Source organism: Podarcis vaucheri (assembly GCF_965113315.1).
Source record: "Podarcis vaucheri genome assembly, chromosome: 10".
Taxonomy (NCBI): Eukaryota; Metazoa; Chordata; class Lepidosauria; order Squamata; family Lacertidae; genus Podarcis; species Podarcis vaucheri.
The window spans coordinates 30272815-30295358 of NC_138748.1; the positions used below are offsets into that span (position 1 = coordinate 30272815).

Sequence of the window (22544 nt, forward strand, 5' to 3'; positions counted from 1 at the left end):
AGATCAACCTTTCCTGGTACAATCCTTTTAAGTGATGTTACAAATTGTTCTTTGGAGAGAGTCTGACCTAAGTATAGTGTCATCTTGGTCGGGATTCAATATTGAGACATAAATCAACAGCTTGCAGCAAAAATAAAATAAAATACAAGCATGATTTTAATTTGGGTCTCACCTCTTCTGGCAAAGGGAAATGCAGGTTGCTGGCTTTACTGTTCTTTTCCTTATGGTCTAATATTGTAACGATTTGCATCTATGATTTCTGCTATTGTAAATATCTAATTTCTTGGCCTCACATCTCTTCCATCTGTTTGATTTAACTGGCTTACATGAGAGCTCAACCTAACCTTGGCTATAATCATTGTGGTGTAAAAAAACAGTGCATAGATTTATCATTCCATTGAGGATTTACTGTCAAATTCCATTTTTAGCTGTTCCAGACATTAACATTAAGCAGTGAACGTGGTTGAAGAAATTGGCCTCTTGGCACTTTAAAAATAAGTTAATTGGTAATGCAACTGTTCCCTTTCATATGCATATTGAAAGTTTTGGTTTTTTTTTTAATTTGCTGTGCTACATTTGTTCTAATAACGTGTTGACATCTACGTTTTGATGGACCGGCTTTCTCATATGCAGCATAGCATAATTAATGCCATTCATTGATTCTGCTGCTGTAGGATGATCTCCAAGGATTTGATTTTTTTGTGGCACATACTGTACTATACCCTTAATCGCAAGAACAGGGAGCTGATATTGCATCAGACCAACGATCCATTTAGCCCAGCATTCTGTCTCCAAGTGCGGTAGTTCTGCAACATTTCTATTTATCAATCCCTCAACTACGAAAGGATCCAGCTTCTTCTTCCCTTTCTCACATTGAGATAGAATGTCCTTTTTGATCATTTCCATAGGGAGTCCATTGCAGCAGAAACTTGTGGTGCCCTAGGGTCTTAAGAAATGCATTGTGTCGTGAGCTTTTGTTGATGAGATTCTGCTTCATACATCTGGTGGAGCTGATTGTGGTTCGAGGACCCGAACCCCGCGCAGTGGAATGAAACACAAGGACACGTGATATAAGGTTAATGGGCAAGAAAAGGCCACAACTTTATTGATTACAGCAAGTGAAAAGGTATTGGCTTAGGCATTGGATTATGTCAACTGACTCCACCCACTCAGAGAGGGCTGAGTCTAAAAAACAAACAAACAAACAAACAAACAAACAAACAAAGGGGGTTTATTCACCAGTAGGTGGAGCCTGTTGATGCTAATCCAACTATAGGCTCTCCCCTGATGTCACCGAGGGTCGTGCCATGGCCTCCCGCCAAGCAGGCATCAGACAGAATACACGACCGCCGGATTCCTTTAACGGAATACCCAAAAATTGAAGGCATAGGCGATGGCCACACCTAGCCCTTTGGCACCACAACACATTATTCCAATGCCTAACCTACCCACCAATACCACGAAAGTTGTGACGATTGCTACGAGGTAGGCGAAAAAACCAAAAAGCCTAATGCCAAATGGAAAAATTCCTACCAGGCCCCCCGGACAACCAGGGCAACCAACCTAAGGTCCATAGCAAGGCCAAAAGAAAACTGGAAACCCTGCTCTAAGGGAGTGGAGGGTGGGTGACTTGCGACGGGACGACAAAAGTGAGGGCTGGAGGCTGGTGCCGCAGCAATTTAGGCTGCTGTACACCCCCCCCTTTGAAGGCACCTGGTTGGGTGCCTGGCCGAGGGCGTGGGCGCCAGCCAGGTGAGTGGGAGGCAGGGGGCAAACGCCCCCTGCTTGAGGCGGAGTCCGGCTCCCGGCCACAACCATTCCCCTCTCTTGCAGGAAGGAGAGTCCTTCTGGTCCATGAAAGCAAAGGCTATGATAAATTGGTCAAGTCTTTAAAGCTGCCACTCTTTGTTCTTCTTTCTTATTATATAAATTTCACTGATTACACTTACAGTAAGAAACAATTCCCATGTCCCATCATCCAGCTGTTGTCTTCCATCCTTCCCACGTTGCAATGAATAATTACATAAAATGAGCAGGCATCACAAGTGATAACTGGACAATATGAAGACACAGAGAGGAGTGGGGTGGGGGGAGGAATAGAAACAAGTTGTCTCGGTAAGCACAGATATCAAATCAAGCTGCAATGGCTTGCCCTTCTGTTGTTTAGTCGTGTCCGACTCTTCGTGACCCCATGGACCAGAGCACGTCAGGCACTCCTGTCTTCCACTGCCTCCCGCAGTTTGGTCAAACTCATGTTTGTAGCTTCGAGAACACTGTCCAACCATCTCGTCCTCTGTCGTCCCCTTCTCCTTGTGCCCTCCATCTTTCCCAACATCAGGGTCTTTTCCAGGGAGTCTTCTCTTCTCATGAGGTGGCCAAAGTATTGGAGCCTCAGCTTCAGGATCTGTCCTTCCAGTGAGCACTCAGGGCTGATTTCCTTCAGAATGGAGAGGTTTGATCTTCTTACAGTCTATGGGAGTCTCCTCCAGCACCATAATTCAAAAGCATCAATTCTTCGGCGGTCAGCCTTCTTTATGATCCAGCTCTCACTTCCATACATCACTACTGGGGAAACCAGGCTTGTCCTACCACCCACCAAAAGGGAGCCTTCCCTCTGCTCTTCCACCTCATAGGAAAAGTCTGCTGGATCAGACCAGCAGCTCATCTAGTCCAGCATCCTGGGCAACCAGATGAGAAACCAGCACAAGACCACTCTCCTGTCTCCTGTGGTTTCCAGCAACTGGTGACATTCAGAAGGATACTGGTACTTACTTCAAGCACTGCCTTTTTCCCAGGCTTGGCTCTGCTCCTGTCCTGGAAAACAAGGGTAGGTCAGAACTCTGAGGTACCTGCAGAGGAGAAAGAGGGCAGCAGAAAAGTCAGACCTATTAATGCTGTCTCCTCTTTCCCCACGCTGAAAGGATAGTGTGGCTGTGAGATGCACAGAGCCCTTTTTTAAAAAAAGAGTGTGTGAAGAACTCAAAGAAGGCTGTGCATCCTTACCTATGAATAAGCCACATTGAAAACTGTTGGGCTTCCTTCCAGGTAAACAGAAAAGAAAACTGTACTGTTGATGTCTCAAAAACATGGAGTTTGCAGATTCCTCCGTTACCGCTGCCCTACAATAGAGCATTATATAAATGGCCTTGTGCTGTGATTCTGGCTCTTTTCATTGCAGCCAGCTAAGCTGCTTTTGGAGGCAGAATCTGATAATACTTAGCACCCACATCAGCAACTTCTTCTCAGTCTGAAGCAATAGTCTCCAATATTTTCTATAGGGAATAGCACAATACCACTGATGTCAGTAAGTATGCAATTGGCAAGCCTCTAAGGGTAACCACAGTCCGTTTCTCTGGCAGATGAATAACCAATTGAATCTTTTCTTGGATCCATACCAATTAAATATCATAGCAACATAATCAAAACAGAGCAGCTTGAAGGCTGTGTACTCAACACAGCACAAAGGATATTTTTTGGCAAATAACTACCCTGACTTCAAAACTGGAGATACTTACCTTAGCTCTTCAGACAATTGCAATATTAGTATTGTATTAAAAATGCCAGTCCTGACTCCCTCTGAAGTGCCTTCCATTCAGTTGCTGAGTTTGATAGAAACTGTCCAATGTCTCCAATCCTGATTCTAACAGAGGAATAGGGAACTCTATTAGATCTTGAAGGGCCTGGAAAAGACGTGTCTTCCTCAGAGATGCCACACAAATATGGCTGTTCAGCAGTGGATTCACCCAGAATTTAGGTCTCTTGGTCTTGCAAGAGGTGGGAATGGATAATTGTCATAAAAAGACTGTCATTCCTTGACAGAGTGTAGTACGAGTGGCAGAGACCCAGTTGACTGTTGCGATTCACAGAGATTGGCTATGAGAAATGGTATAGGAAACTGTAATGTTTAGAAATCCACCCCATGTTCTTCTGATGTTTCTTTCATATCATAATCTGAAGCTCCTCCACCTCAGGCTTTAGTTAGGGTTCAATCTCTCTCTCTCTCCAACATCATCCTGGTGCACCTTCAAGATGTTTTGAACTACAACTCTCATCAACTCCATGCAGCATGGCTGATGGCAATGGCCTTCCTAAACGTCTGAAGGGCACTAGGTTGATGAAGGATGCACTGCACAATCTTGATTCAGTCAGGCAGCCATGAAAGACTCTAGTTACATTGGCTTGTTTGATACTGAATTTGTTGCAATAAAACCGAGTTCTCCTTAGACCTTGTTTCTGTTTTCCTGGATCCCTGAATAATCTTACACACTTTCCTGAAACCATTTCTGAAAAGGCAGCAATTGAAATAAATCTGCCCTATGTGTCCCCCTGACACACAGTGGAATTAATAGAATGCTTGACTAGTTAAAATATCAGATAAGAAGTGAAAGTTACCTTGGATCAGATCTTCAAAAGTGCTTTGAGCTCTCAGCACCTATAATTTTGAATTGTTTAACCTGAGGCTTTTAAAACTGAGCCAAGTACACACAGAGTTTTAAAAACCAGTTACACAAATGTGTGTTGTTCCCTTTTTTGGGTAGTCTAATATCACAGCCAAATGAAAATATCAGATTCTAATCTATCTGACATTAACCTAGAAGTAACTGCAAGGGTGGCTGAGTTTTTGTCAATAGTATCTCTTAGAGTGGTGAATAGCACTATTTAGTGGGAAGAAATCCCAATGAAAATCCTCATTATTATATGTTTTACATGGCTGTTTATTTGTATATATTTTAAATTTTTATATATGGATTTTTTTCTTTTTTCTTTCTTTTACAATGGCCCACACCTGTAACGCCTAACAAAGGTTTGGCAAAGTAAGAAGTAAAAATTAGATTTGGCAAATATTTTATAGCATCATTCCTTCTTTTTCAAAAACCTTTAGAAACAAATTAGTTAGTGAAGAGGAGGAAAAGGGATGGGAATGCTGGGCTTGATCTTTTTTTGGGGGGGATGGGAAATTTTTGGGAAACTAAACAGCGCTTGTTGAAAATAACAAAAAATCTCATGTAGCCCAAAATACACACCCGTCTATTCATTCTAACCGATTCTAGCCTTGCAGCCTTTCAAACTGACCTCTGTTGATAATTTGGCTGCATGGAGTATGACTTTAAAATACAGTCATCCCTATTGGAAAGATACTGAAGAGTGAAATACCCTCACAGAAGATATTTGCTTCAGAAGGTGCACCACACAGGTGGGATGACTCCTCTGGGCTGGGTAATTTTGCTTTCATCGCTGAGTGGACTAACCTAGCATCTCCCAATCTTCCTGTACTACAGCTCCCATTATGTCTCAGCATTGGTCTTGTATTAAGAGTTCAACAACATTCAGAGGTGCACAGCCTGCCCCCTGTCCCTGTTATAAGTAAAGCATTTCCAGTGGTGAAGCTGAAGTGTGTGTGTCCAGTTTTAATTCCGAACAAAAAAGTATTCCTTGCTTATCAGAAGTCCGGAAAACAGTGCGCTGCGACAACACAATATGTGTCAAGTCAATATGCTACATTTTGTTGACAAGTCATCTTCAAATTAAAAAAAGGTGGCAGAAGTGTACACATAGGTATGTATTGCATTACAAAGAAACTAGTGACAGATCATTAGTTTCTCTAATTTTAAACAGATTTTATTTCATAAGTCATGAAGAGTATTTATCCATTGGTGCTTCGGCTGTTATCATCACAGCTGCTTCTGGCATTTATTTGCGGGTGCCAACCAAACATCCATCTCTCAATCTACAAAGGTTTCTCATTTGGCTAGTGGCATATTTCTGACACTTCCATGGTTTCATTTTCTCTGGATTTGGCAGTAAAGGCTCATTGAAAACACCAGACCAAGAACCTGGAAAAGAAAGATGTTTATGGTATGATTTGGCAGCTTCAGAATATCCCCCACATACAGGCAAATGCGCAGCAAGAACATTTTGTTTGCAAATTTCTTGGATTTACATACAGATGAAATGTGCTATGCTGAAGACCATTTCCAAAGTAATTTTTAGAAGTATGACTCAAGAATAGTGGGATTTTAATTAAACCCATATATACCACACTATGGGAAACTTAAATTTATTCTGAAAGATGGATTGCTTTAATGGGTGAAGACATTGCCTTCTATGGAATTTGTACTGCTGTTTTCTGCTGTAACGTGGGGAGGGAATCAAATCTCATAGTAGCTAATAAAGGTTTTTCATACTACTTCTCTCTCAGAGAAAACCGTCCCAGAATGAAGCCCTTCAGTTCATCAGAAATGAATCACAATGTTATTCTAATTACTTGTTTAATAGTGACTTTGCCATAGAGGAAAGCTCTCACACTGAGGCAGGATGGGGGCACTCAATTTTAGCAGATCACCCCCTTACCTAATGCATCCCTCTTCACCATTCTCTGTACCATTCCAGGGGGTCCCCTTACTTCTTATGAAAGCCATTCAGCAAATACAAATGTACAAAACAGACTTTTTAAAAAATGGAACATACTATTTTCCTTTAAGAAACACACTTTCAGGTTCAGCACGGATATGGATAAAGGGTCATCTCAGGATCAGTTTTAATTAGAAACCTGTAATTCTTTTTCAAACCTAGCTAGTAAGAAAAAGGCTGCGTGTCTGACTCCTCTAGTAGCGAAGCAAATGGGCAGCCGTGTAATTCCTCACCTCCCAGCTCACATATTTCCCACATCATTAATTACCACACAATTATCACATGATTTGTCATCAGCTCATTTTGTTAAACATTTGTTATTCCTTTTTATTAACAGCCGTTTATTTTATTACATTTCACGGCTCCTTCCAGCTTCAGATGAAATTTAGTAGCAGTGGTTTAAGTGACAATACAGCCGATTTGCAGCAGTGTTTGGATACTGACAAAGGGGGAGATGGCCATGGGCTCACAACATACACAGGACCACATCTGGGCTAAGGGTGGATACTGCTGGGCACCATGCGTTGCATAGTGGCCAGATTAAACCACTCTGTGTGGCTCCATGAGACAGCAAGGTCACTTTTCCAAAAGAAGACCATCTGTTGTGGCTGCTGAAGCTGGTGGAATTCACAGATCAAGGGCCACCAATTCGCGCCAGTCAGGAATGGCAAAAATACAAACTGATGCAGAAATGTGGTAAACTGTGTTTAAGGTGGGCAGGAAATACTAAGTGGGAGAAACTGAAATCAGCAGATTGGTTCATCTCTAGCTGAGACAAACTGTTCTTTGGCTCCTTCTCTCCCAGAGAGTCTTCTTCAGGTCAAAGGTTGGAAGTGGAGGCAGCATGCACCAGGATGCCTCTCCTCATTTTAAACCCACACACATTTACATAAATGCCATTCTGGGGCTTTTTAGTCAGCCTAAGGTGTTGCACAAAAGTGGGACATTTCCCCAGAGCTCCTTGGAGAAAGAGTGAGACAGAAAGAGCAAGAATAGCTGTAGATCTACCTCAATGAATGCCAGCCCAAATGCTATCCCCATAACGATGACCATGTTATTCTTGAAGAACTCTATTATTGCTTCTCTGCAAGGCTGAAAGATAAAAGAGAGAAAAATTAATGCAAGTGAAATGTTCACTAGTAATTCATAGGCTTCTAACATGAACACTTAATGGGAATGAACCGAACTAGTGGAATCTCCCATCTTGTGCCAAATATAAGCCATTTGCGGCTTGGCACCAGAAAGGCAAAACAGTGCACAACAAATGTCTATTGTCTTAAAACATATATGCAAGTTTAATCTTAATTGAATGGTTAATATGCAAAACAAGCTACCCCTGTGCACATTCATCAGGCCTTATGGAGAAAGTGAACATAATCCTTCCAGGAAGAGGGAACTATATATACACAATTTCCAACAGGCCTTGAGGAATATGCATATCTAATGTGAATTTTCTGCATTCTCTGGCTATTATATGTATATAATCTCCAAACAGGTGTTGGGAATGCATATGTGTTGATGGAGGTGACTCAGCTAGGTTCTGCTTTCCTCCTCTAGGAAGCTGGCAGGGCCGGGGGAGATGGGACCCAGAGAGGTCTGATGCTCTTCTCTGTGAAACTCATGCTGTCATACCCTCCAATATCCCACTGATCAAAATCAGAACACTTGTTTTTTGGTCCCAAACTCTCATGGGAGCCAGCTGATGTGCAGAAGAGTTTGAGACCACAAAAAAGCATCTTTTGGTCCAGCGTTCTGGCATGACCCAGCTGACTCATGTCAGAGCACCGGACCAAAAAATGGGACATTCCAGGATCCAATCAGAAGCCAGGATGGCTTCTGTAACTCTGTGATGTCCCACTCAAATCAGGATGATTGAGGAGTATGGAACCAATATCTGTTCAAGTTAATACAGTGAAACTTCATACTGTAAATAGACCATACATCACAGAAATGCCAGAGGTCTTCGGCGACCTTCATTCCAGGGAAAGTACCTGAGTTTATAACTGATATTGCAGTTCTCAACATTCAGAAAAGGAGGTATTGGGAATCCCATCAATGAAGAAATGCAGGATACAAGCAAAATGCAACAAACACATCACATTTTTTGAAAACTGTCTATAGTGACAATGAATGTGAAGGCATGTACAACTTAGAACTTTAAATAGCTTGTGGCATTTTCATTCTCAATTTTTTGCAGACTTTGTTCATCTTCTCAGCTCTCCATTAACGCATCAGGTTCTGGATAGCACGCTGTGTGCTATAGTACAGGGGAGATGCTACAGTACTGTATGTTTATATTTAATTCTGGAATGCAATACATGACTTGTTGTAATGCATAATACAGCAGCAATGATTAGGAGGAGAATTCCAAATGCGCACGCCAGAAGCAACCCATTCCAAGGTAGACAGAACACAATGTGTAATGCGCATACATTTTGTGGTGGGGCCATTACTTTTCTTCAGATATGTCACATGGCCTCTAACTAGTTCAATAAATAGGACTGCAAGAAAGGCAACAGAAACATGAGTTTTCACATTTCGAGGTAAGAGGTGACAAGTGTTTGAGGCAAGTAATAGAGCAACCCGTTACCAATATGTAATTTGCCATGTCGCCATGAATATTCAAGCCGTCCAAACAACAATAACCCTCAAAGGAAAATTATGAAACACGTTTTCATTCTACTTACCGTTGTATACTTATCTCCTTTGCAAACTGATGTCCCTACGTCTTTAGTGTCACATTGACAGCCATTATATACGGACTGTGCCTTTCCCCAGTCACTCTCCCCCTTAAGCAAACCACAGCATTTGTTCTATAGGAGAGGAGAAAATAAAGAGACAATGAGAGTTCCTAACTAGCATAGATAGATAGATAGATAGATAGATAGATAGATAGATATTATTATTATTACCTTTATTAATACCCCTCCCATCTGGCTGGGTTTTCCCAGCCACTCTGGGCAGCTTCCAACAGAGTATTAAAATACAATAGTCTATTAAACATTAAAAGCTTCCCTAAACAGGAATGCCTTCAGGTGTTTTCTAAAAGTCTGGTAGTTGTTTTTCTCTTTGACATCTTGTGGGAGGGCGTTCCACAGGGCGGGTGCCACTACCGATAAATGGCGTGTGTCGAGATCTCAGAGAATTTTTTTAAAAAAGCAAACCATGTGACTAAACTTGCATATAGGGGGGAAAGGAGAAACAGTAATAATGGTACCACGTTGAATGGCTCTTCTTCTTGCTGTTGCAGTTAAATGATACTCACCAAAAATCAATGGGAAGCAGGGAGGACTAAGTGCAACAAATAAACAGACATTCTCAAGAAAAGCAACTTTCTCAGAATACTAACTATCCTTTTATAAGATATGTGTGATCCAGAGAAATCACATTTTTCTTTCAGTTATCAAAACTAAAGCAGATTTCTTTTAGAATTTTGGTCCCATTTTATCCAAATCTCCACTTTTCATGAGGAGAGAAAGGTTTTGACTTTGAACTTTATTTTAAAAAATCAGCTGGTGCCACTCTTTACAAGAATCAAGGCTCACAGCTGTTGTAGTCAATTTAATGGGGTGTTTATGTAGGGATGGGTGAATCTGCCAATTTAATCTTCTGTCATTTTCTAATTTTTCCAGTCTTTAGCTCAGTTCATGACATGTTCAAACAAACTTTTCTTTTTAAGTCCTCATGAAAATTCACCAGCCTTTCAGTGCAACCCAGCGAAGTTTGCGATAAAAGTTCTCAACTTAGGAAAACCCAAGAGTCCTGCCTTGCTCCCTGAGTTTTCCACCATTTCCAACCATTTGTGTATATCTGTGATGTGTGTAATAATGCTTTAATCGTGTTTGTTTTAATATGTTTCTCAGACCTGTCTGCTTTTGGTGTTTGTTTGTTGTTTGTTTGTTTGTTTTTGGCTATAACCTGTATTTAGTTGGTCAATAAAATCTAATGCATGCAACTATACACATTTGCAAAACATTTTTTTCCTAACATTATGTGCTTTTGTTTGTTTTCTTCTACTTATATATGAATTTTCATGCACACCTTCCCACAGTATATGTAGCTTGTATACATTTTTTGGCTGTACAACTGTATGACAAAATTTGGAGAACCGTGAATTTTGCAGGAAAGGTGTGCTTTTGTTTGGGTATTGTTTGGGGAAGTGCAAATTAGGCTGAAGCAAATTTCTCTCCCCAACTATATTTTTTATAAACTATGGGTCGTATCTAGCAGAGCCCTCCACCTGTGCAACAGAACTTCCTCCCACTCTTTTCTCTGCATGCACCTCTCCAAAAACTGAACCATAGAATCATATAATTATAGAGTTGAAAGTGACCCCGAGGGTAATCTAGTCCAACTCCCTGTAATGCAGGAATCTCAACTAGATTATACATGACAGGTTGCCATCCATCCTTTGCTTTAAAATCTGGAGGATTAGGGAAACTCCTGGAGTATTTGGGAGAGAAGTGGAAAAGGAAATATCATTGTTCAAGCAGAAGTCCTTGTACTAAGGAGATGAATTTCCTAGATGTAGCCCTATTTCTAGGGAATGTCTGAAGGCAGCTCCTTATAATTTCATACACTGGCGACTGATTAAGAAGTAGAGGGCAACTAAGAGGTAATCATTTCTTTTCAACTCCAGCGTAGCTACTGCTTTAGGAACAAAACCCTTATTACTAGATTAGGATGGCTTATTCCCAACATTTCCATATTGGTTTGACATTGGCTTACTATCCTTCCTTGTTTTGAAGCCATTGACCATAGTTTCCTAGCTCAGATGAAAAGGGAAACTAATTAACGGAAGGCTTACGATTGATTTACTTGTTTGTGCAAAGAGAAGAGAGAAGGGGCTGTGTGCGCACCCTGAAGTCTCGCTGATATCTTGGCTTATTAAACCAAGATATTATCATCCAAACGTGGCCATTAGGAAATACCATTATGAAATAATACCATTGCCATTTTCTTTGAAGTAGAAGGGATACCAGCCAGCAGTGGAGGAAACAGTTTAACTAAATGAGGTTAAGAGTCTTCATTCTGTAACTCTACATTCTTCCACTCTAGTCCCCCTTCTTTCATAGTTTTGTTCAGTAGAAAGTTGGTTCCTTCAGCAGAAAGCAAAACTGAGAAGTCTCAGGCACCACATAAACAAGAAGAGGAACAGTCATCCCGGCATAAGCTGAAACAGATGCTTGCCATAAGTTCTTACAAAGACACTGTGATAGTTTCAAAGCCTATGTATTTGCTGCATTCAGTTCTCTAATGTGAGAAACCCAGGTCTCTCTTATGATAGGCACCTTGAAGCACTTTGGCCACAAGGAGCAATGGGTGTCTCCTGGCCACTTGCCTCTTGAGCCAGTCACTCAGTAGATGCCCCTCTCTTACCCACCTTCCAGCTTTGAACTGGCCTTGGGTGAGAGTTTGTGAACAGCAGATACAAGGTTGGCTGTTTATCAAGCATTCCTTCTGATTTGTTTGCGGGGAGGTTATACGCACAACAAGTGAGTATTACTCTACTCTATCCATTGCCTTTCCCCCATCACTTTGATTATCACAAAAAGTTTGATTAATTTACTTATTTAGGAAGCAGGCTTCTTGTGCACCAAATCCACTTTAATTTTACAATCTGAATGTGCTGACACATGACTGATTCCCACCTACAAAATAGCCACAGTGTAGAAGTGGTCTGATTTAATGCATGAAACTGGTCCAGGTTTCAGATCCAAGGCTTGTAACTAACATAGATTTAACCATTAAACAGCTTGGTTCCCCAAGAATTAAGGGTCTAGACATATCTTGAGTCCAAGCACCAATGAGTAAGAATTTCAGCTTTTAGCATTTTTTTTAAAAAATGTTAATATCATGTTTGTTTTTATTTTATCTTTAAAGTTTAAATATATAACATCGCAATTAATTAAAAATAGCATATGGCTGCATTTACACTTATTGGGTTAGATTTATCGGGTTGGTTTACTTGTATTCCGAAATAAGTTAATATGACTATTGCCACAACAGACCAACCTTTTTCAATCTATTCACAAAGAGTAGGGGCTGTGTTCTTTTTCCAATTTCTTGCTATCACTATTCTTGTAACAGTTAAAAAAACAACAACTCCTCATTTGCCTTTATCTCAAATAAATCAGTAATATCATTTACCGCTTGCTCAAATTTGTGAAAACCAGCCTGGAAGTCTTGATTCTTTCCTGTAGTATCCTGCAACATTTGAACCTCCTCAGTTAAGGTCTTGTTAACAACTTCTTCCACCTACAAAAAGGAATGCAATATCAATCAGCATATTTGATATATTTTCTTAGAAACAATTAGGTAAAGGTAAAGGTACCCCTGCCCGAACGGGCCAGTCTTGACAGACTGTGGGGTTTGTGCGCCCATCTCACATCTATTGGCCGGGGGCCAGCGCTGTCCGGGGACACTTCCGGGTCACGTGGCCAGCGTGACATCGCTGCTCTGGCGAGCCAGAGCCGCACACGGAACGCCGTTTACCTTCCCGCTGGTAAGTGGTACCTATTTATCTACTTGCCCCCGGGGGTGCTTTCGAACTGCTAGGTGGGCAGGCGCTGGGACCGAGCAGCGGGAGCGCACCCCGCCGCGGGGATTCGAACCGCCGACCTTTCGATCGGCAAGCCCTAGGCGTTGAGGCTTTAGCCCACAGCGCCACCCGCGTCCCTAGAAACAATTAAGCATGACTTAAAAAAATGTGGTACCTTAGATTTATACACTCCTCCCAAAATACCAGCTACGATTTGAAGAAGCAGGATTATTAGTAGTCCAATGAAAAACTGTTGAGGGGAGAAACAAAAAAGAGAACAATTAATTATCTAAAAGCAGGGTAAAGGTCAAGGTAAAGGACCCCTGACAGTTAAGTCAAGTCGCGAACGACTCTGGGATTGTGGCACTCATCTCGCTTTACTGACCAAGGGAGCCAACGTTTGTCCGCAGACAGTTTTTCTGGGTCATGTCAGGGTAAAGTAGGTTTCTGTTAATCTGGCCATTGATGACATATTATAAAGTGAGATGCAAATGTAATTTTTTTAAAAAAAATTATTTGTTAGTTGCTTGTAGGCTCCATTTTACAATTGGCTAAGCTATTCCAAATTTTGTCATTGTTCCTTTTGCAGTTCTCCTTTTCCTAGAATTTTTATATATATATATATAATGATGTTGTTATATTTGGTGATTGATCAATGCATTTATTGATTTGGTTCAAGCATATGTATAGTTTACTGTTGTCAGTCATTTGTGGGGGGGGGGTGTGAGCAAGTGAGATACAAGCCTTTAGCGTAAATAAAATGGCACATAGATCTTGGTCTACCATTTTGAGTGTTATCATGATGCACCCTCCAGAATAAACACCACTGCTGATTCCGTACTTGTCACCAGACTTGTTCATGTGTTCAAATGTGTAGAAATGAAAGCATTAAGAGAAGACTGGTGTTACTTCATATTGACTCCAGTCATCATTCATTTACACAGCACCTACATGCATAGGCTCCCATATGTGGAATCCATACTCTAGAAAAATGGAGGTATGGCCTGACACTGATTGATTGATTGATTGATTGATTGATTGATTGATGGGTTGAGTTAACTTATATGTTGCTTTCCCCCATAATGAGCTGTGCCCAAAGCAGCTTACAGGAAACATTCAGAAACATCCAAATACAGAATAATGGAAAGACACATGAATGGAACACAGAACATGTCAGTAAATTCAAAAGTGTCAAAAAGCAAAAAAAAAGTCAAACAGAATAAATTCAGTATTACAAAACAACAACAACAACCACCCACCTAGGCTTAAGTACAGAAATACTGAAGCAAAACAAAAATTAACCAACCAAGTTTCTGGTACTGGTCTTGCTGCACTCCAAGGATTCTGACAAGAATTCAGTTCAGAAAGGAGGAGTAGATGACATGCAACTGGCTCCCATAGTTTTACTCCAGAGGAGGCTGACAACAGGCTGTGTGTGCTTTCAAGTTGTGTACTGTATGCTCTGGCTGTGTCCAAACTGGGCCCTTGAAAGTGTGATAATCAGGAGTGGTGGAGTCATTGGGTGTGACCCAGATTCATCGCCTCTATGTAAACACTTCTAAACAGGGCTTCAGAAATGTAAAAACTTCCCAGCCTTTTATTGATGCAAGAGGTACTCTTTATACATTATCCCTAATGTAATGGCTTGTGAATTATGCATGCTAAACTATATATTTTTATTGTATTGTGTATATCTGTTGTTTAAATTGTACGTCTCTTGGGGTATAATTTTGTGTTTTAATTGTATAGAGTCATGTGTGCTGATGGTGCTATATAAATAAATGATGATAATTAAATTAATAACAATAATAATCCGAGTCAAATTCCCTTACTGTATCCTTCTGTCTCATGTTTCCTTCATAGTCCACAGATGCAAAGAAGAGAATTCTTGCCTGTTGCTTTGGAACTTTTTAGAAACATTTCACTGAATATACAGTGGTACCTCAGTTTTCAAACATCTCCACTGACGAACGTTTTGGAACTCAAACGCCAAAAACCAGGAAGGAAATGCTTCCGTTTTTGAACAAGCCTCAGCAGTCGAACGGCTTCTGCTGAGGTACCACTATGTTTTTTCTCAAATTTCTCTGTAAACTTGCAGGCCCACCCTTTGCACCTCAGTTTTCGAACATTTTGGAAGTCCAGAACAGATTACGTTCGAAAACCAAAGTTCCACTGTAGAATGCTCCAAATCACAGACAAAGAAAGGAGACAAGAAGTGAGCACATCAATGTAAACATTGGTGTGGAGAGGCTAGTGTTGACGTTCCCGTTATTGAATCTCTTACCAGGAGGAGCATGCATTGGCTTTCTTTCATGGCACCACAGCAGCCGAGGAAACCCATCACCATGATGATAGCGCCCACAGCAATGAGGAGGTCAATCCCGGCAAACATGCCACTGCCTTTGTTGAATGACTGTGTAGACAGAAGCAAATATGGTAAACAGAGAAAGGACATTCTTCTTCAAAAGCAATGTGAAAGGTAATCAACAACTCTTTCCTCTAGTCTACTGTGGATGGGATCAGTGGGAAAAGGCATTTGCACCAGTGCTATTTCATGAGTTGAGCCACATCCTATCTCTTACACCCAAATACCCCAAAGGGCACTGCAGGAGTGTTGCAATTTAGGGCAGAGCAACTGGGTTAAACAAAAGAGCCTAGGACTTGCCGGTCAGAAGGTCGGCGGTTCGATTCCCCACGACGGGGTGAGCTCCGGTCCCAGCTTCTGCCAACCTAGCAGTTCGAAAGCACCTCAAAGTGCAAGTAGATAAATAGGTACCGCTCCAGCGGGAAGGTAAATGGCGTTTCCGTGTGCTGCTCTGGTTCACCAGAAGCGGCTTAGTCATGCTGGCCACATGACCTGGAAGCTGCCTGTGGACAAACGCTGGCTCCCTTGGCCAATAAAGCGAGATAAGAGCCACAACCCCAGAGTCGGTCACGACTGGACCTAATGGTCAGGGGTCCCTTTACCTTTTTTAACTGCTACAATGCACTGTTTTGTGTTGCTCAGGTATGAGTGGAGAAGGGGCACAAAGCAGCACAGGGGGCATGGAAGCATTTTGCACAGCCCTATTGGCTTCAAAGGCCCGTTCAAATGGCATATTCCTCGATATGTACACATGGCTAATGGGGAATAGGAAGGTGCTTGCTCATTGCATGCCTGACTTCCATATATTCCGTGGAAGGTTGAACAGAGCCTATGAATGTACATGTGTGTGTGTGATTGTAGACTCTGCCTTTGCTGGGTCTCCCACTGCAAGAAGTGTGCCTGAATACAAATGCGGGGCTTCTCTCGATCTGGAAGCTGAAGTTAGTGAAGATTCCTGCAGCCCAATTGCTGACAGGAGTGAGAACCTGTCAGCATACGACACCACTGATCAGAGGCCTGCACTGGTTGCCCATTTGCTACCAGGTCACATTCAAATTATTACTATCAGTTTATAAAATCCTTAACAACTTGGGACCAGTCTACCTGTGAGGTCACCTTGCTCCATATGGGCACTGTTACAGAGACCACATAATACTCATTCTGCTTTTGTAAGAAATTAATTTTTTAGTGCAGCAGAGCCCACACACTGGAACTCCCTGCCCATTGATATCACTGTATTCTTTCTGGCAGCTGCTAAAAACATTTTTGTTTAGACAACATATGCCTACCCAGGTATTTCGATGTGTATTTTAATCTAATTTTAGCTCATCGTTGATTTTAATTATTTGGGAATGCTTTTAAAAAAAAGCTGCTTTCAGTGACATTATTATTGTTTTATTATTCTTTTTGGAAACAGCTTTGAGGGGTTTTTTTTTGGGGGGTTACAATCAAGCAGCGTAGAAATGTTCTGATGTAAATAAATATAGGGACAACTGTGCGGAATTCGGGCACCTCCAAATATCCTTTTTTTATTGCGCAAGGTGATTGGTGCTCATGATGGTGTCACTGTAGTTGCAACTCTACTTCCAGGATTGCCTCTCCAGTCACTTCAGTTAGTGGAGGCACCCAAAGAAAGGTTTCAGGTGATGGTGTTGGAGGATGGGCAGCTTTTTAGAGGAGAAGATGACTGCATTATCCCTGCTAATGGGACTCCTGCAGCAGGCCAGTCATAGTCCTGTTTAGGGAAGTTTTGAATGATGTTTTATCGTGTTTTTAATATTATGTTGGGAGCTGCCCCAAGTGGCTGGGGAAACACAGCCAGATAGGTGGGGTATTATTATTATTATTATTATTATTATTATTATTAATTGGATTGACTGCATTGACTCCAGCAGCAGGCCAGTCATAGCCCTGTTTAGGGAAGTTTTTAATGTTTTGTGTTTTATCGTGCTTTTAATATTCTGTTGGGAGCTTCCCAGAGTGGCTGGGGAAACCCAGCCCGATGGGTGGGGTATAAATAATAAATATATTATTATTATTATTATTATTATTATTATTATTATTATTATTTATTAGGTTTGGCTTAAAATGTATATGTATATTACTTAAAATGTAGCATGTATTCATATACTCATCTGCATTCCTTATATTATGTTTAAAGTGGAAATCAGGTATCTTGTCCCTGATCACATAAATAAAATGTCTTCAGCACACCTCTTTTTCTCTCTCTCTCTTCAAAAGAGCATTCAAATTAATACAACTTGAGTGCATCTCTGGATTATTCAAGAGTTTAAACCTGCAATCCTATGCACAGTTGTTTGAGAGTAAATCCCAATGAACATAGTGGTACTACTTACATCCCCATCTCCCACACCCAAAAAATCAATTGAATTATGTTTTTCATTATGTTTCTAAGAATGAAATATATTTTTGAAGCAGTGGGTAGCTGAGATAAGGCCCACACTTTAAATGAAGGATGTTTCTCTTCCTAGGAGCCCATCACGTGGAACCAAGCTTTCCTCTTTCTCAAATGTGTCTTGAATCAAAAGAAGGTCAAGGCAAATTATGGATTTCTAAAATTATATTTCTAAAATTTAAAAAATGATATATATTTTAAAAAACACCCATTATTTCTTGGAAAGCACAAGACTGGATGCCCAGACCATTTTGGGATCAACAAATCATGGAGAAATAATATAGAAAAATAAGGATAAATAATATGGTGAAAAACAAACTTACTTCTTGAGCATCTTTGTTCACACGCATGTAAATAGAGGCTGCCAGAATAGCACATCCACACATCTGTTTATGGAAAGACATTGATCAGCAATGTAGACAGAATGTAAAACCATCACTTTTCAACAGATGCCTGCTTGCAAGTTCAGTACATACAATCACATGGAGTAGATATAATAATATCATGTGTTCCAGCTCTCCAGTCTCTGTTTGCCAGGAACTGTCCCTGGCTGGTGTTTTGCTCCTAATTTTCCTTTAGAGAGGAAGAAGAAGAAGAAGAAGAAGAAGAGGAGGAGGAGGAGGAGTTTGGATTTGATATCCCGCTTTATCACTACCCGAAGGACTCTCAAAGTAGCTAACAATCTCCTTTCCCTTCCTCCCCCACAACAAACACTCTGTGAGGTGAGTGGGGCTGAGAGACTCCAGAGAAGTGTGACTGGCCCAAGGTCACCCAGCAGCTGCATGTAGAAGAGCAGGGATGCAAACCTGGTTCACCAGATTGCAAGCCTACTGCTCTTAACCACTACACCACACTGGCTCCTTAGAGGATGATTTGGTAAAAAATCTGACCACATGGACCATGAACACACAGAGTCAAGTTTCCCAGGTTTCAGCCCTCTCCCAGGTGTCCAGTTAACATCTTCCTCTGGGCTTAGAGCACATGCATAGATGCAACCAGGGTGATGGGGTAGGAGCTAATGGCCCCTCTCCCAACAGCAGTGTTACTGTCGCTTACCGTGATGGTCTGGTATGGGGCAGGACAGCAGAGAGGTGCAAAACTAGTGCTCCCAACAGTTTGCCCACAGTCCCAAATTTGCACCATCCCAGTAAGTGGTAGCAACACTGCTGTTGGGAGACCACTGCCACCCGACTGCATGGCTACTCCACTGTGCCGCCCATCAGCACACCGCTTCTCTTCCATCTCACGGTCACTCCCCACCAATAACTATTCGTTTACATACAGCAGGTGGAGAAAAACACTCAGCTATGTGTGGCATGGGTTCCAGCACTGATCCTTGGCATCTCTGTTTAGCACTCAGGACTCCCCCTGAGGCTACAGCCCTTTCTAGTCCTGTTCCATGTTATCCTCAGGTGCTTTCATCTGGCTAGAATATGATTCTGAACTGTCCAATGCCTCTCGCCTGTCTGGTTAGAGTTTGTGTATATGTGTGGAAACCTCTGGCTTTTGTGTGGCTAGAATGCAGCCTAGAATACACAGGTACAAGTCATAGCTGTTGCTCCACCCACTTTTACAGAGGGGCTGCACAAAATCTTGGTGTGTGCAGATATGGTTTAAAGACTGCAGGGTGTGTGGGTTTGAGTGAGTGAGTGAGTGAGAGATCATATGGTAGATAAATTCTATACTTCTAGAGGTATCCTCATGCTTTGACAACTTACAATATACAGGCAGCTCAAGGGCAGTTTTCCACAAGCAGGACCGGATCATTAACTGTGCTTAAGTGCAGACCAACCAGAAACCCCAGTCTGTGCAGTTGTTTGAATGGCTGATCAACAGATACCTTTCATCGGGTTCTATTAAAATTCTCTGCAGCTGAGAACACAGCGGCTGTTGCCTTATCACATAGTGGAAAGGCTGTGGCTGTCTTTATTTAATATATTGCTAACCTGCCCATGAGCATAACAGAGTTCAAGATGGATTAGAAGTATAAGGTGTGCATGGACCTCCTGCCATCTCTCTCTCTCTCTCTCTCTCTCTCTCTCTCTCTCTGTGTGTGTGTGTGTGTGTGTGTGTGTGTCCTGGCCAAGTGATCTGTAGTAGGCCCCGTACCCACCACACAGACAGGGGCCTAAATGCACAACTTGCCTAAGCCTCTGGTTCTTGTGGGCAGCAGAAGCAAGAGGCTAGTGCTGCAGGGTGATGGAATGACATGTGTCTAGAAAAAGCGGAAATGACAAAGCTGAAGGGAAAATGCAAGCCACAGTCTTTTGTCCCCCAGTCAAGCTTTTCTTTTATTTACTATTCATATAGAAGCTAGGTGCTAGGGCTTGAACCTGGGACCTTCCGCATGCAAAGCTACAGTTCTTCTCCACAACTGTAAGTGGGGAAACAATGAGTGTGAAGAAAATATTAAAGGTAGAAGAAAATAGATATAAGTTTCCGCTGAAAGGCAAGGACGATGAACAAACATTGCATATACTAGAAAGCAGGTCTGTATGACAATCAGTAGGGGGGATGCATCCTGTTTTGCCCTGCCCTGCCACCACCACATCCCTTGCCTAGGTTGTGTGGTGGCAATATGAAGTGGTGGGGCACATGTGGGGGTGTTGCCTGAGGCGGCTGGTTCACCCTGCCTCATGGGTGGGCCGGCGCTGAGAATCAGTATAGCTAATAGATTTAAAAGGATGAATTTTGGAAATGTTATAGATGGAAAGCGAGTAGGCCATGACTAAAACAGATATAAGCAGGCAGGGGAGAGAGAGAGAGAGAGAGAGAGAGAGAGAGAGAGAGAAGAAGAAGAAGAAGAAGAAGAAGAAGAAGAAGAAGAAGAAGAAGAAGAAGAAGAAGAAGGATGAAGGATTATGTGCATTGAAAGTGAGGGTTTAGGTCAAAATAAAACAAAACATTATAGTTTCAATCTGAGGAGGAAGTTACATGATAAATGTTTTAGACATAGGAATATCTCTAAATGATTTTTGTGCCTGGGTACGTATTGCAATATGTCTTGCTAAGAATTTGGGAATGGGATTTACTCCCAAAAGTTCATACAAGTAACAGCTCTGACCTGAAGGGTTTCAGTTCACAAAGTCATCCGGGGATGTCATGAATAAATGCATTTGCATTCTCTCACTGAAGTAACTTGAAAAGCATGAGGAAGTAATTGATTCTGAGGAAGACATTATGGGTTTTTCCAGTATGCACCAGTCATAGCTGTCAACTTTTCCCTTTTCTTGCGAGGAATCCTATTCGGAATAAGGGAATTTCCCTTAAAAAGGGGGAAACGTTGACAGCTATGGCACCAGTCAATAGACCATGGGCGTTGCCAAGGGGGCAATTGCCCCCCCCCAAACAATAAAAATACTTAACCACCTGAGGTTCTGCCCTCCCCTAACATAAAGCCTGCCCCCCATATAAATCCTGGCTATGCCCATGCAATAGACATACAAAATACTGAAGTTTCAACTCTGTGCCTTTCCATTCCCAAGCCACTATTACAATTAGTCCTAATTTTGGTCAAGATCTTCAGAAATCTGAGCACTAATCATCTAGAAATATCAGGAGAGATAGAAGTTTCACGCTCCTTTGGGTTGGTGGCAGATGGCTGACTGCATGCACGTACCCAATTGGTGGTCAGTGTATTATTAGCAACATTAAAATAATGCCTTTCTTTTCCCAACATCCTTTTAATGTGCTGTCCAACCCATGTGCTTCAGCTATACCAAACTACTGAAATATAAGTCATTTTGGTCACATTAATTTAGGGGGCATTAGAAAGGCCTGGGTTCTGAGCTTGCCCTTGGAATTTCACCCTACTCCCCACCCAACTGTGGTTTTTTTAAGAGTTATGAATTGCCTTTCACGTGTATCTCAAGGTGATTTACAAACATATTTTTTTAAAAAAACAACAACACTAAACTAATTAATGAATTGCCTTTCACATGAATCTCAATGCAATCTACTAACATACAATAGAAACATACAATAATAGTTTTTAAAGCACTGCCAAAGGATAGATTTAAAAACAATACAAAATGAACACCTTTACATCTCGCTAGAAAAGCATGTTGAAATGAAAGAGTCTCCAACTGTTTCCAGATAGCAAGCACCTGTTAAATATCAGCAATAATGCTGTTCTACAAATACCTACAAATACAAACTGCTGTTTCAGAATCCCTTGAATTTGTGTTGTTTTGTGTGATAATCACTTTAAACAATTCAGACTTACCCAGAACAAAAAGTTGAAGATGAACATAGAGTACTTCATGCAGCTGCTGACACCAGCCATTTTTAATTTTTAAAGAAAAATTCAGCAAGATCAAGGGTGATTATATAAAAGTAGCACTTCTTAGAAGAGTTCCCCCGCGTTGAACTATTTCTGATCCTCGCTCTTTGAGTAATCGGCTAGACCACTTCCTTACTTTTGAAAGCAGAAAAGGAAGTTCTGAGGAAAAAAGAAGTTCAGTTAGTCAAGCCGTGCATATCTTGTAGCTAAATATTAACCAGGCAATTTTAAAAAGCACCAGTCAGAGCTATCTCTAATGCCTGTGTGTGTTTTTTCGGTTTACAGCAGCAACATACATCACAGCTACGTATAGTCTTACTAGTCCAACGCCTGAAAAGTAAATGTATTTATTGGAGCTTGGTGAAGGTGGTGGTGGGAAAATCAGAGTGCAGAACTTTAAAGGGCTAGTGTGTTAAGACCAGTTTTGAAAAATAAAAACTTAAAAGAACATGTAACAGTTTTAAGATTTTCCCTTTTACCCTCCTTTTGGCATAGAAGCCATATTTACTATTAGCTCAGTCTTTTAGAA

At 41.4% G+C, this 22544-nt stretch overlaps 1 protein-coding gene across 1 annotated transcript; it reads right to left on the bottom strand.

Moving 5' to 3' along the window:
- Nucleotides 1-5593: 5593 nt before the first annotated feature.
- TSPAN8 (tetraspanin 8) lies at nucleotides 5594-22171 on the bottom strand. Its single transcript, XM_082241149.1, has 8 exons — nucleotides 21959-22171; nucleotides 18057-18119; nucleotides 15237-15365; nucleotides 13128-13202; nucleotides 12562-12669; nucleotides 9099-9224; nucleotides 7420-7503; nucleotides 5594-5834 (listed from the first exon to the last, which is right to left on the bottom strand). Exons 1-8 carry the CDS (start codon nucleotides 22016-22018, stop codon nucleotides 5781-5783), a joined length of 699 nt encoding a protein of 232 aa, XP_082097275.1. The 5' UTR covers nucleotides 22019-22171; the 3' UTR covers nucleotides 5594-5780.
- Nucleotides 22172-22544: the final 373 nt, after the last annotated feature.